This window comes from Saimiri boliviensis, chromosome 11 (assembly GCF_048565385.1).
Source record: "Saimiri boliviensis isolate mSaiBol1 chromosome 11, mSaiBol1.pri, whole genome shotgun sequence".
Classification (NCBI taxonomy): Eukaryota; Metazoa; Chordata; class Mammalia; order Primates; family Cebidae; genus Saimiri; species Saimiri boliviensis.
In genome coordinates, this window is record NC_133459.1 from 58,153,016 (window position 1) to 58,166,811 (window position 13,796).

A 13,796-nucleotide genomic window follows, 5' to 3' on the forward strand; every position below is an offset into this window, starting at 1 on the left:
GGAGTGTAAATTAGTTCAATCATTATGGAAGATAGTGTGGTGATTTCTCTAAAACCTAAAGGCAGAAATACCATTACTTGGTATATACCAGAAGGAATATAAGTCATTCTATTTTAAAGATACATGCATACATATGTTCATTGCAGCACTATCTGCAATAGCAAAGTCATGGAATCAACCTAAATATCCATCAATGATAGACTGTATAAAGAAAATGTGGTACATATACACCATGAAATACTATGCAGCCATAAAAAGGAATAGGATATTGTCCTTTGCAGGAACATGGATGGAGTTGGAAGCCATTATGCTCAGCGAAGTAAAATAGGAACAGAAAACCAAACACTGCATGGTCTCACTTATATGTGGGAGGTGAATGATGAAAATGCATAGACGTATGGAGGGAAACAACACACACTAGGTACCTGTGGGGTGGTGAGAGCATCAGAAAAAATAGCTAATGGATGATGGACTTAATACCTGGGTGATGGGATGATCTGTGCAGTAAACTACAATGGTACAGGTCTATCTATGTAATAAACCTGTATATCCTGTACATCTACTCCTAAACTTAAATTTTTTTTAAAAAAGAGAAAAGTGTTCTTTATTATTATTTTAAATTGAGAAGTTTATAATGTTATTGGTGAGTAATCCTTTTCCTTGTGTTTGATACTCACATACTGTGCTACAAATATGTCTCCATGTTATTTATTTGTCCTTTTAAGATGGAAGTCTTGCATCTTAGATGTTAAGCATAATATGTGCAGGAACTCAGCCTTATATTTCTCCACATTTCTAATGTCAAGGGAAAGGTTCTGTCTAAAGAAGATATTCAACATGTGGTTGTTGATTTTGTACTAGAGAGCTCACCTCATTTCTTCAGGCAGGCAAACTATTATTGTCTCCACTTACACTGAGAAAACTGAGAGCCAACAGAGTTCAGGAACTTGACCAAGATAATAATGAAGAGGGGACAAAAACATGTTCTTCTGTACTTTGTACCCAACGTTGTTTCTCAGGCAGCTTGTTTCAGTTATCATTTACAAGCCTACAACAAGCTTTCCCACCACCAGCACTAACTTCTGGCAACAGAGAGTACTTGTAATGAATAATCTAACTGAAACAGCATTCAGTTTGAGATGCCTATCTGTTCTTTTTGAATAAACACTGAAAGCAAATGAAATAGGAAATTGTTTCCCACAGACTTTTCGAGCAATAGGGGAAAACATTTGAACGTTATTCTCAACCAAAGGACAATGCAAGGGAGGCTGTACATGCAGATCATGATGAACAACTTCAAGTGAAACAAAGAAGACAGCATGACCAGAGTTTGCCCTTCTTGAAACTTGAAGTGGGTGAAATTTGTATTCTCAGCACCCAGACTTACTTACTTCACTTGAAGAATGGCCTGTGGCAGTAGAAGTCACAGATGAAGCTTTTAGGGTCAAACAAATAAGGGTCTTAATTCTGGGATATCTACAATACAAACAGTAACTTTGAACAAGTGACTCCCTCACTTGCAAAAATTAGATTTTTATGAGGATTAATTTAAATCATGTAGGTGATGGTGCCTGGAATAGAAGAAATTGATATTCGCTTTCATTCTTCCCCCACAGGCCCTCTAACTTCACCATTGCCACCATTACCCTTTATGAAATAAACAGGCTGATAAATATGTTCACCCTAAAGTGTAAATCACTATTAGGTTAAATATTATAGTTTTTACAAGAGTGACCCTATTTTAACAGGTGACTAAAATATCATTTTCAAGGAATGAAATTATGAAATGGAGCCTGCTTTGCTCATAGACATCCAGCCTTAATAAGCATCATTCACCACAACATGGAACCAGGGATCCTTGGAGAAAAGGCTGATTCCATTGCAGGGTCAAAGAAAGTACAAAATGAGCCTGTAATATCCTGTGTCTGGAAGTACACAAAAAAACCATAATATGCAAAAAAGATACAGAAGCCAATGTGAAGGCATTCCCACAGGTTGAACTTCTGATAGACTGATTATTAAAATGAATTGTGTCAGGAATGGATTATAACATGCAGAGTGAAAATATATTTATAGTCCATATTTGTACTTTTAAAAACTTAAAGGTGTTATGAAGAAAGAGGAAAAACTGTTTTTTATAGAACAATATCAACTAATATATATCAAAGGAATAGTGGAAATAGAAAACCACCACCCTTTTACAACCACCATAGTAATACTTGATTCTGATAGTAAGTATTAATAGTGCTAAAGGCATTGAGTGAAACAAATTGGGGGTAAAAATATACGCACACACATTCTCAGATTATTTAGTAATAACAATGGGAAAATACCTTTATAATGGAGAGTAGACATCATTCTAATCAGATGATAAAATTTAATGCCCTTAGTAACTAGACAATCTAGTACCATGGTATTGATAATGTGATACACTAAGCTGACAATATAATCTCTTCCAAAAATAGTTAAACCAAATCTGATCACAAAGAAACAATCCAACAAATCTACTAGACTCTTCAAAAATGTTGCTGTCATGAAAAATCTCTCTCTTTCTTTCTTTCTCTCCCTCCTCTCTCTCTCTCTCACACACGTACGCACGTGCACACGTGCGCACACACACACACACGCACACACACACACACACACACACACACACATAAAGTGGAAAACTGACCTAGATTAGAGAAGACTGAAGCAACATGTCAAATACAGTGCATAATCCTGATTCCTTGACTTTGAGTCCCCAAAAAAAGAGAAAGAAAAAAATAATTGTGGATTATTAGATAAATTTAAAGGATTGCATATTAGACAATACTATTATGTCAATGTTAATTTTCCCAAATATAATAATTCTATGTGATTAGGTAAGAGAATGTTCTTATTCTTCAGAGATATATACTGAAGTATGAAAGGGCAAAGGGTAATTATTTGTTACTCTTGAATTATTTATATGCATTCGTCTTTCTGTCTCTATGTCAATGTGGCAATTACAACCTAAAATTGGACTTCGTACTTTTAAAAAAATACAGCCTCACAGGTAGGCTAGTTATTTAATCCAAATGGCCAACTTAATTATTCTTCAAAAAATTTTGAGGTTTATATGAAAAAATGGGTAAAAACAATAATCCAAGCTCATCTTCAGATACAAAATGCCAAAAGCTTAACATATTCGAGCCCTGAGTCATTAACTATAGTCATGAACCTCAGTCAGTAGATTCTCCAACAGGTAATCATGAATTTCACTCACCTAGACACGATGGATTTTCTTGTTTCATGGTGTTTAACTAACAGAATGTTGACTCCCTGAAGAACTATTTCAATAACAAGGGAAAATATAGAAACTGCAATGATTGAAGAAGGATTTCATATGCTATATTTTATTTGCAATGATTGTCTTTAAAAATCAGCTCTGATCTCCCCAGGGAGGATTCTCCTCTTCACATCTGGAAAGAGGTTTTATGAGGTATGCAATTTATTAGTTGTATGAGCTTGGGTATCTCTTGATGCATCAGTCCCTCATCAGTAAGATAAAATAAAAAAAATATTACTTACTTTATCAGGTTGTTTAGGTAAATGAATTAGCATAAGTGAAGTACATTAAATACTGCATAGCACCTAATAAGTGCTCCATACCTTTTAGCTATTATTATTATTGTTCATAGCTCTATGATTGGAAATGTTCTTAGTCAGCAATCATGTTCACATGAAACCTTTTCACAGGGGCAAGTCCTTTAATGAAATGTGCACCTCCCTCTTTTCTGTATAAAGCTAGCTTCTACTTAGTTTCGTTTTTCATTATTTCTTGGTCATTTTGTTTTAAAGATCTCTGGGGAATATTCCCAAACCACATTAGGAAGTACTCATTTACTGGGTTAAATTTTTTCAAAAATTTTGCTAGCCACGACTGAATTTCAGGGAATTTTCTGCAGGAGCTTTCAGTAAACCCTCAGCACATCTTTCTTGGCATTCTCATTTTTGCTCTTTGTTCTTACAGCACAATTTGTTAATGTTTATGATTAAGTATCCCCATTTTCTAATGTCCATAAATGATCAGATAAAGTTCTTCCCTCTATCATTTTGACATTTTAAATTTTATTATATTATACATAACTTATACTTATCTAACACATGGAGGGAAGGCAAGATACTCTAACTCCTTAGGCAAATATTACTTTAATGTATTTTCAATTGATATACATGTGGAGGCTTCAGAATACCACATTTTGTAACAATAGTTTCAAATGCAGTTTTCTCAAGTGATAATAAAGTATAAGCAATATTTCTAACATAGTGATAATCTATCATCCTTAAACATTATATTTTTATTAAATCTGTGAAATTCATCTTGCAAATGTGATTTTATCTACTTTCCATATATACAGTGTAATTAAATAATTTTAATTTTAAAACAGTAATTTTCAACTCACTTAAAAACAATAGGAATAGCCAGGCATGGTGGCTCATGCCTGTAAACCCAGCCCTTGGGAGGCTGAAGTGGGAGGATTGCTTGAGCCCAGGAGTTTGAGATTAGCCTGGAAAATGTAAGAAGATTGCATCTCTACAAGAAATGAAAAAATTAGCTGAACATGGTGGCATGTGTCTGTGGTCCCAGCTACTCAGGAGGCAGAGGTGGGGGGATCGCTTCAGCCCAGAAGTTTGAAGCTGCAGTGAGCCATGATCATGCCACCGCACTCAAGAGTGACACAGTGAGATCTTGTCTCAAAAACAAACAAACAAACAAACACACAACAACAACAAAATAGAAGGTACCCTTTGTTATACTGTAATTCTTGCTTTTTAGAGACAAACATCTGTGGATTAAATGATTAGACACTATGTGTCACTGTTTGGTCTTTGTTTTAAAAACCTGCTTACATGGATTAGAAGGATTTTTGTACATAAAAAATAGGTCACCAGCTGAATGAGAACCACGGATCATCTCTTCTAACAGAGTGTAAAATGATGACAGGTCTTGTGATTCACTCAGATAAACTGAGATATAAACTCCAGGATTTATGATACTTTAGATTGGTTACATTATCAGTGCATTTTTACTAAATGCCCATTTTTACTTGATGTTTTAAGTATTTGAAAAAATGCTACATTTATCTTGCTATTTAAATTCTTTCTCATCAGAGTTATTAAGGATAAGATAAATTAGGTGTGATTATATTTGATTTAGAGCTTTGCGGTGAGTTTACATGTGCTTAATCAATGAAATGGTGACATTTATTTTTACTTAATAAATGACAAGCTAAATACTTTTCCCTGTAAGTTTAAAACATAATTGATAAAATTACTCTGTATAGTGATTTATCTTTTTTGTAACTTTTGTTTCCCCAGGAACCCCAGCCTTAAATCCTCCAAGGTGTCATTCATTCAGTTAGCTGACACTAATCCCTTACATGAAATTATAACTATGGCAACAATCTTTCCTCACTTTGGTGACTTCTACTCCAAGAACCAAAGCTGCCAGCATTCTTCCTCTGTGACTATTTTAACTTGGTGGTTATGATATCTATTGCCACACTGTCAGTCATACTTGCCCACACTTAAACAACATTATTTCCCATTCTGAGTGATGGCACCCTCTTCCCCACCGAAAGTGACTGTGGGTGCTACTGCTCTAGAGAGTATACTGTGGTGTGCTGCCTGGATATCTCCAGCATCTGCAAGTCTTTCCAGCAGACAACCATCAGCCATCAGCCTTCTTTGTGAACTGCCTAGCTGCCATGCCATCTCTCCAGGGCAGCCCACATGCAATGAATGATTTGTCAACATGAAAGCATACAGACCAAGCTCCCCTCATTCAAACTTGGAACAACTTGGAAGGAACATTCCAGCTTCAGCACTTCCCAGGGAGAAGTTGAGACTTTCATTGAGCCTGCACCACAGCCCACTATCTCCCTCTGCCCACTACCGCTTCCTTCCCTGCTTTCTCACAACTGTTATTCCCAAGAGCATTTCTTAATAATCATCCAACATGTTAATCACCATCTCAGGGGCTGCTTCCTGGAAACTCCAATCTACAACAGGCTGCAATAACAAAAGTCCTTAAAGTTAAGATTTGTTTTTCTGTTTATGGTAGAATTTTAAAATTTCTTGCTCTATGGATGTGCATTCTTCAGTGACAGAGATGCATTTTCCTTTCTTTTGAACTTGCACTTGACTTCAATTTCTCCATTGAATTCTCAGTGTAATCTCTTTGGGCAGCCCAACATGTTGGCAATAACATCTCTCAGAAGTAAAGTGCATTAAAAGGCAGTTTCATTAAGTGATACAAAATATGTGTAATTCAAGTCTACAAAGCCCTAGAAGTAAAATTTCCAGTACCTCCTACAGTTTTAAATAAATATTAATTTCATAACAAGAGTCAGTTTCAAGCCAGTGTGAAAGGTGAATGAGTATTCATTTTTATACATAGTGGGAAGGAATCCACATCCTTGATCACGTTTCTTCAGTCTCTACCTTAATAGTTACACTGGCTGAAAATATCCATAGGCTGTTTTTCCTATCTTCCCCGTCCCATTACCTAAACGTTCAGATCCAAGTCAACTGTTCTTAAGATTGTTCCCTTAACAGAGAGCTAAACCTTACCCATAATGTCTGGGATTAGTTTTGCTTCCCTAAAACCTAGTATGGTATTTGATGGAGCTCAAGTACACTTTAGGTATTTGTGCCCACTGTGGCTACAGGCCTAAGAACAAGGAGGTGTTGTAAAATGTCAATTTTCATTTTTGTCTCTCTTCCTATAACTCTGCCTAGGGCATATACATCTCCTCCCCCAGGGCCTGAATGCTATTATTACAAAGTACCTCCTAGATTCTGAAAATTGTCGGAGTTCCTGCATTCAACTGCTTCTGGACTTTGATGTTGACTTTAAGCAGCCTGCGTTTGCTATTTGCTATAAATCTTTGCATATTTGATTGCACACCACTCTTGTGGGCATCATCTAGAAAAGCAAACTAATCCCTGTGGTGGATCTCGTATCATTCTGGCTACCTTTGTCTCAGTTGCTGAGATTGATCCTATGCTGCAATTTTTTCCTTTCTCCTTCTTCCCTCTCTTCTTTCATGCCTTCATCTTCCCTTCCTTCCTACCTTCAACATTTGCAGGACATGTGTCTGGGGGTCTGTAGAAGGGGAAGTTTTACATAAACAATGCTGTCAGAATTCTCTATGTGTGAGTTTGATAATTTACTTCAGGAATGAATGCTTTGCTGCTGACATTCAATTGCACTATTTGCTGCTGGCATGGTCTCTCTACTAGCATGACTAGCAGGAACTGTGTGACCACATCTACGCCTGTCCAGGTCAGAGTCTTCTAGCTGATATCCATTCTGAGACATTTACAGTTACCTAGAAATCAGCAGAAAAAGCCTTAGAATTCTCCATTTCTTCATTTCATCACAGTTATATGCAAGACACAGATATGCTCTTTACAAGTAGAGCCTACTACAGTTCTATTTAAAGTGCCTAGCTAGGGATTTTCTCCTCTTATCATTTATCTATTTACTTACAAACCAATTCAGAGCCTAAAAATCTCTTCCTGATCCTTTCTCTCTAACACATACAAAAAAGTTCATTTTAAGTAAAAAACTAATATTCATCTATTTTGGTGAAATTAAAAAATACAAAAAGATAATAATTACCATGAATAGCATTTACTAATATTTTCTTTCAGGTTTCTTTGCAGTGCACACATGTGCAGACACACACACATATGGTGTAAAGAATAGCTAAAATGTATTGAGCAACTAGTATAAGCTAAGATTTATATTAAGCATTTCATTTACATTTTATCCTGACAACAATCCTGTGAGGTCATGTGGAAAGAACTGGTTTTGTTTTTGTCTGCAAGCATCATTCTTCCTTTCAGTGGGCAACAGCCTTGTGATCTTGCCTTGGATCTGCAGTCAATGTGGGGCAGCCAGTCTAGGTGCTTTATCTTCTTCTGGAAAAGGGTTAGACACAAATCCCAAAACAAGTAAATCAGATGCTCTCCCTGGAATTGGAATCTTGAACAGAATGACTCAGAAAGACTGAGCAGCCATTTTATCCTACTCATCCAGGTGGTGGTATCCTAAAAAGACTCCCATCGTTTTTGCTATCCAGATCCAGTGAGCTATTCTGGGACTTGCAGTTTCCCATGCTGGGTTCTTCAGCTCTTCCTCTGAATCTGTGAACCCTCTCATATCCTTCCAACAACATTTAAAAAAAAAAAAAAAAGGTACCAGGTGTGGTTTCTCCAACTTACCACCAAAAAAATTCCTAATCAATCCAAAAACACACAGAAATATACTAGTATGATCCCAGTTTAGAGAGGCTGAAACTGAACTTCACTGAAATTGTGAAATTGTCATTTGCTCAAGAAGTGATATCAGGTCTCTACAACACTAAGATTTGTGCTTAATTTTTGCCAACTCTCTTCTCAATGTCTCTGTGTATGGATGCATATGCACGCACACATGCCTGGGCACACATGTGTATGTGTGCACATATTCCTATATATATTCTTTCACAGTTGAGATTCTACCATATTCATAACTTTAAACATTTTCAGGCTTCACTCCTTTTTGTGACAATAAAATCACTGGAGAAAATTTCAAATTCACTGTAAATTACGAAGAAGGTAAAACTCACCCATTATTCCAATACCTAGACATTATCATCATCACTATCAACATCTTGGCATATTTTCTGTAATCGCTTTCCTTTTTGCTCTTTCTGGGTGTGTATGCATACAGTATATATACATACACCTAGGCACACCCAAATAGTCATCCACACATAAATACATATATACATACATTTATTTATCTATTTATTCAATATAACTACGGGGTCTCACCATGTTGTCCAGGCTGATCACAACTCCTGGACTCAAGTGATCCTCCCACCTCAGCCTCCCAAAATTCTGGCATTACAGGCTTGAGCCATTGCATCTGGCCTATGTATTTATGTATACATTGGGATCTATGCTGTATGCACAGATTGCATAATGACTTTTTTTCTTAACATTATGTGACAAGCATTTTCCTGAGTAATTAAACTTATTTTAAAATATTTTAATGCTATGATACATTTCATTGTATACATGTAAATTACTATGTTTAATCACTTCTCTTCCAGACATTTAATAGCTGTTTCTTTTCTTTTTGCTTTGATAAATAGTACAGCAATCAACAGCTTTGTTGGCATACGATTATTTTCTTAGAATAGATTCTAAAAATGAAATTGTTGGCTTAAAGACTTTGAACATTTTAAAGGTTTTTGATATATATTGTCAAAAATCTTTTCAGAAAGACTGTACCAATTTATAATCCCACAGCTGGGGCTGAAGAGTTAGTTTCACTCCACTCTCCAAACATGGATGCCAACTTCTAAAGGATTAATGCCAATTTAATGGAAATGATAACCCATGTTGTATTTAGCATTTCTTCTAAAGCCATTTTTTCTGTTTATAAATATAAGCTAATTGTAGAAAGCCCAGAAAATACGAAAGATTGTAAAAATAGTCATTTTTCATTTATATATAACAATAGTTGGATGATAATTCCTTTGTCTTCTTGCTGTGTGTATATTAAAATACATAAATAATATTTATAATATTGAGGTCATATGGTTACTTTCACCTAATTTTTATTTAATAGTATACATCGTGACAACTTTCCTGAGTTAAATATTCTCCAAAGCATGGAATCTGCTGTAAAATATTTAGCCTTTCTTGCTTATTGGGCATTGTATCAATCAATTATACAATTGATCAATACACAGCATTGCCATGCATATCATTGTTCAAAGCCCCCGAATGCACTTCTGGTGATTTCAGTAGAATTTATGACTGGGAAGCAGAACGCATTTAAATAATGCGTTTAAATGATATGGATATTTTAAAATTTCTTGATAAAGATTGTCAAATTTTCCCTTCCCTGATAATTTACTCTCTATAAAGTCCAGAAGCATAACTTAATTGCCTCCCAGTTACTCTCATAAATAACTTTATTTGAGTAATTAGGTCACTTGTGGCTCTCAGTGATAAATATGTTGAGACGTTCCCATATGTATATATGTTTATAGCAACTCATTTGCAAAGTTTACAATTTACATTTACCATGTATGTTTACATTTTAATTACGATGATCTTAGGGATGTGGAGGTTGGGGGCTATAGGAGAGCAACCAGTGGGGAATAAAGTCAAGATTCATACCAGGTCTTCAGTTCCTAAATCTTTTAGTTTTCATCAAATCACATTACCAATGTTCCTAGCATATAAAGTGACTCCGGAGGCGTTAAGAAAGTTCTGGAATAATGTTAAGGGAGTTAATAGCAAACATATGTACTTTATTTTTAGAATGAGACTGATTTACACTTGGGGCTTTTAATTGCAGTCGTCCATCAGTTTTAAACTTTCAGTGTCTAAATATAAAAACGCACCAACATAAAAAAAAGACAGCTGTTTTCTTACTCAGAGCATGAATTGATGAGTGTATGAATGAATGGACAGCAAAACTAAAAACAGTCTAGCCCTTTTCAATAACCTAAGCCATCTATCAGTACCTTGGAGAGCTTCCAATTTTAGGTCACCTCCCCGCGCCCCTTCTATCCTGCAACAGTCTCAGAAAAAGCAAATTTTCAACTGCCAAAGGAAAATGGGTACACTGATATCTTCCATGATTTTCAAAACATTTCGTTTATTTTGCTACTTGAAAACGGTCTTACCTTTTGCCCATGTAAAATAAAATTGCTCATGATATATGGTCCCGTGAGAGCTTATTTAAGAAGCATCGACGGACTTCATTTTTCTTATAAATGTGGCACATTTGCCACGTGTGCAAATGAAAACACCCCTTTCCAATGAGTGCCTAGGAGGAAATCAACTTTTCCTTCCTCGAAGAGTTTTAATTCATGGGTATGATTTATTTATTTATTTATTTATTTATTTATTTATTTTTATTATTTTTTTTTGAGATGGAGTCTCGCTCTGTCGTCCAGGCTGGAGTGCAGTGGCGCGATGCCGGCTTACTGCAACCTCTGCCTCCCGGGTTCAAGCCATTCTTCTGCCTCAGCCTCCCAAGTAGCTTGGATTACCGGCATGTGCCAACAGGCCCGGCTAACTTTTGTAATTTTAGTAGAGATAGGGTTTCACCTCTTCGCCTGGTTGGTCTCGAACTCCTGACCTCAGGTGATCCACTGCCTCGGCCGCCCAAAGTGTTAGGATTATAGGCGTGAGCCACGGCGCACTGCCCGTAAGATCTATTTCTGAAGACAATTCGGAAGCAGAATGTGGGCCAGGCGGCGTGCTACCTCGAAGAAGGCGGGAAGGCACCTGAGCCCAAAGCCCTCCTGCCCCTTCTGCCACTTCGGCCACTCCCGGGCTGTACAGGCTTCAGCCTCACCAATCCTCGCCGCGCACGCGCGCTCGCCCGCGCTCAACCTCCCGCCCCCGCCCTCACTGCACCTGCCAGGTCATAAACCTCTTCCCACTCACTCTCGCTCCCTCCCCAAGGCTCAGGCTTGTCTCACGTTGATTGGTCGGAGCCCACGAGGGCATGTCCAATCAGCAATCTCTCCTGCGCAACCTATCCCGGTTCTTCCCGCCCCCGCCCCGCCCCTCCCGCCCCGCCGGGAACCTACCTTCTCTGTGATTGGTGCGCGCTCAGGTCACTCAGGGCGGCGGGGTGAGGCGTGCGGGAGTGGGCAGGACGGGTGGGCGGAGGGGAGGGGGGAAGGGGTGAGAGGAGGCGGGGCTCAGGTGCTCCGCAGCGCGTCCGGGGCCCAGCCGGGGGAGGGGGCGAACGCTGGAGCGAGGCGGGGGCGGGTGAGGAGGGGGTGACGCCGGCCACGTTGGCAGCGCGAGGTTTCGCGCGTGAGCGGCGCGGGCCGGGCCCGGTACCGAGCTTTCCCTGGGGCTAGGAGGTCGTCGACGGCGGCTCCTGGAGGAGCGCTGGCAGGAGGGAGCCTCGGTGTCCGCGGCGTCATCGACGGCGGCACCGGCCATGGAGGAGACGCCGCCGCCGCCGCCGCAGCCCAGGCTGCCGCTGTGCGACAGCCTCATGATCTGGGTGAGTGCGAGGGGGCGAGGGGACCGAGGCGAGGAGCTCGGGGCGCCCGGTTCTCCCAGGTGAGCGGGGGCCACCTGCACAGGGGTCCCGGCGCGCCCTGCCCGGCGCGCCTCGTGTCGTCCTTGACCGAGAGGGTGCCACCTGCGGGTCGCGGGGCAGGTGTGTGTGCAGGGGTCGGTGTCCGGGGGTGGGGGTAAAGGAAGCTCCGGGAGTGTCACGGTGGAGGCTCTGGCTTCGGCCAGAAGATTCGACCTGCACGGTGTCCCTAACAGCTAGGGGATGACCCAAGCGCCGGTCCTCTTTCCTCCCCGCTGCCCATTTTCTCCCCCTGAGCAGCGCCCCGAGCCCCGGACTTCCTAGATCGCTGACTCTCTTGCCTTCGTCCGCTTGGGCGTGAAGACCCCTTCCGAAACCTAACCCTGCAGCCCCAAACCACCTTGCTCTACCTGGACACAGGTGGCCAGGAGGTGGCTGGCTGTTTTAGTTCCCAGACTAGTGCTCTTTCAGGACTCTAGAACATCCTATTTTGTAGAAGCCGCTTCAAAGAGATGTTTCCCCGTATTTCCTGTCTAGAGAAAAATAGGAGTGGGGGGCTCATTTTCCTTTTTTCTCGTTGGCCCCCTCTTCCTCCAGATGGACAGCATTTTCTTTAAAGAAAATGAGATGGCATTTTTTTTTTAGGATTTATGAATGTTTAGGATTTGTGTTAATTTGTGTTTGGTCTGGACAGGCCTGTCTGTCTCCAGATTGTTCAGTATTCCTGTCAGTAAAATGACGTCCCACTTCTTAGAGTTACTAAGGTATCAGTGCTAGCATTCAGGTGTGGTTCTTAACCCATATTCAGCAAGGATGGTGCTTGATGATCCACAAAGTGCTGTTGATGATGCTCATTCCGAACCAGTTGTTGAGTTGTGTGTAGGGGAGTGTGTGCAGAATGGAATGTAAACAGACTGGATGAGGAGGCTGTAATCGGTTGAGATTCCCTAGTGATCTCCTATGCATCTAATTCCAAAGAATGAGAAAGTTAGGTTTATGGAAGTGTCTGAAGTCTATTGGAAACAATCATAATTTAAAGCGACTTTTACACTTTGTAAGTAAATAACTTTTGCTTTTAGTGGAATGCAAATATTTAGGGTTTGCAAGTTAAAAGCAATTAGCTAACCGTTCAGCTGTATTTTCATTTGAAAGAGTTACTAGGGTGGAAGTGCTGTATTTAGGACTGTCATGAAACAAGGCAACATTACTTTTAATGGTTTGTTTTGTTAAAACAGACTAATTAAAGGGTAATCCGAATCTGTTACATTGTAGTTGTAAACCTCATCTGACTGAAGTGTTAAACTTAGTCTTTATGATGTCATTGACTCACGCGTGAGGTGGTGGAGAAACACAGAGTTTTCTTTTGTGTTGCAATATTTTAAAATATTATGTGACTGTATCCATTCTTTTAACCAGAATTTATTGACTTCCAATGTCGAGCTAGGCACTGCGGAGGGCTGGAGTGGTAGCCACAGCTGTGTGTAATTACAGTGGAAGATAAAATTCCTTAAAGGCTACAAGAATATTTTAAACCAAATGATAAAGAATTATAGATAACAAAGTAAAATTGGTCGTTTGCTTCAGTCCTCTCTTGGGCTGCTGAGCACTGTGGAGAAAATTGAATGACCGTGCAAACTGTTGCCTCTACTAATGCTGCTACTGCCAAATGCACCTTTTCTCATAAGATTGCCCATGC

At 39.4% G+C, this 13,796-nt stretch overlaps 1 protein-coding gene across 1 annotated transcript in view; it reads left to right on the forward strand.

The window, feature by feature from the left end:
* The first annotated feature begins 11,768 nt into the window (after positions 1–11,768).
* The window catches only part of HOOK1 (hook microtubule tethering protein 1), a 68,721-nt gene continuing 66,693 nt past the window's right edge, over positions 11,769–13,796 (forward strand). Inside the window, exon 1 of the mRNA XM_010348363.3 lies at positions 11,769–12,064. Within this exon, the coding sequence (XP_010346665.2) occupies positions 11,999–12,064 (66 nt within the window). The 5' untranslated portion in view covers positions 11,769–11,998. The remainder of the gene's footprint in view (positions 12,065–13,796) is intronic.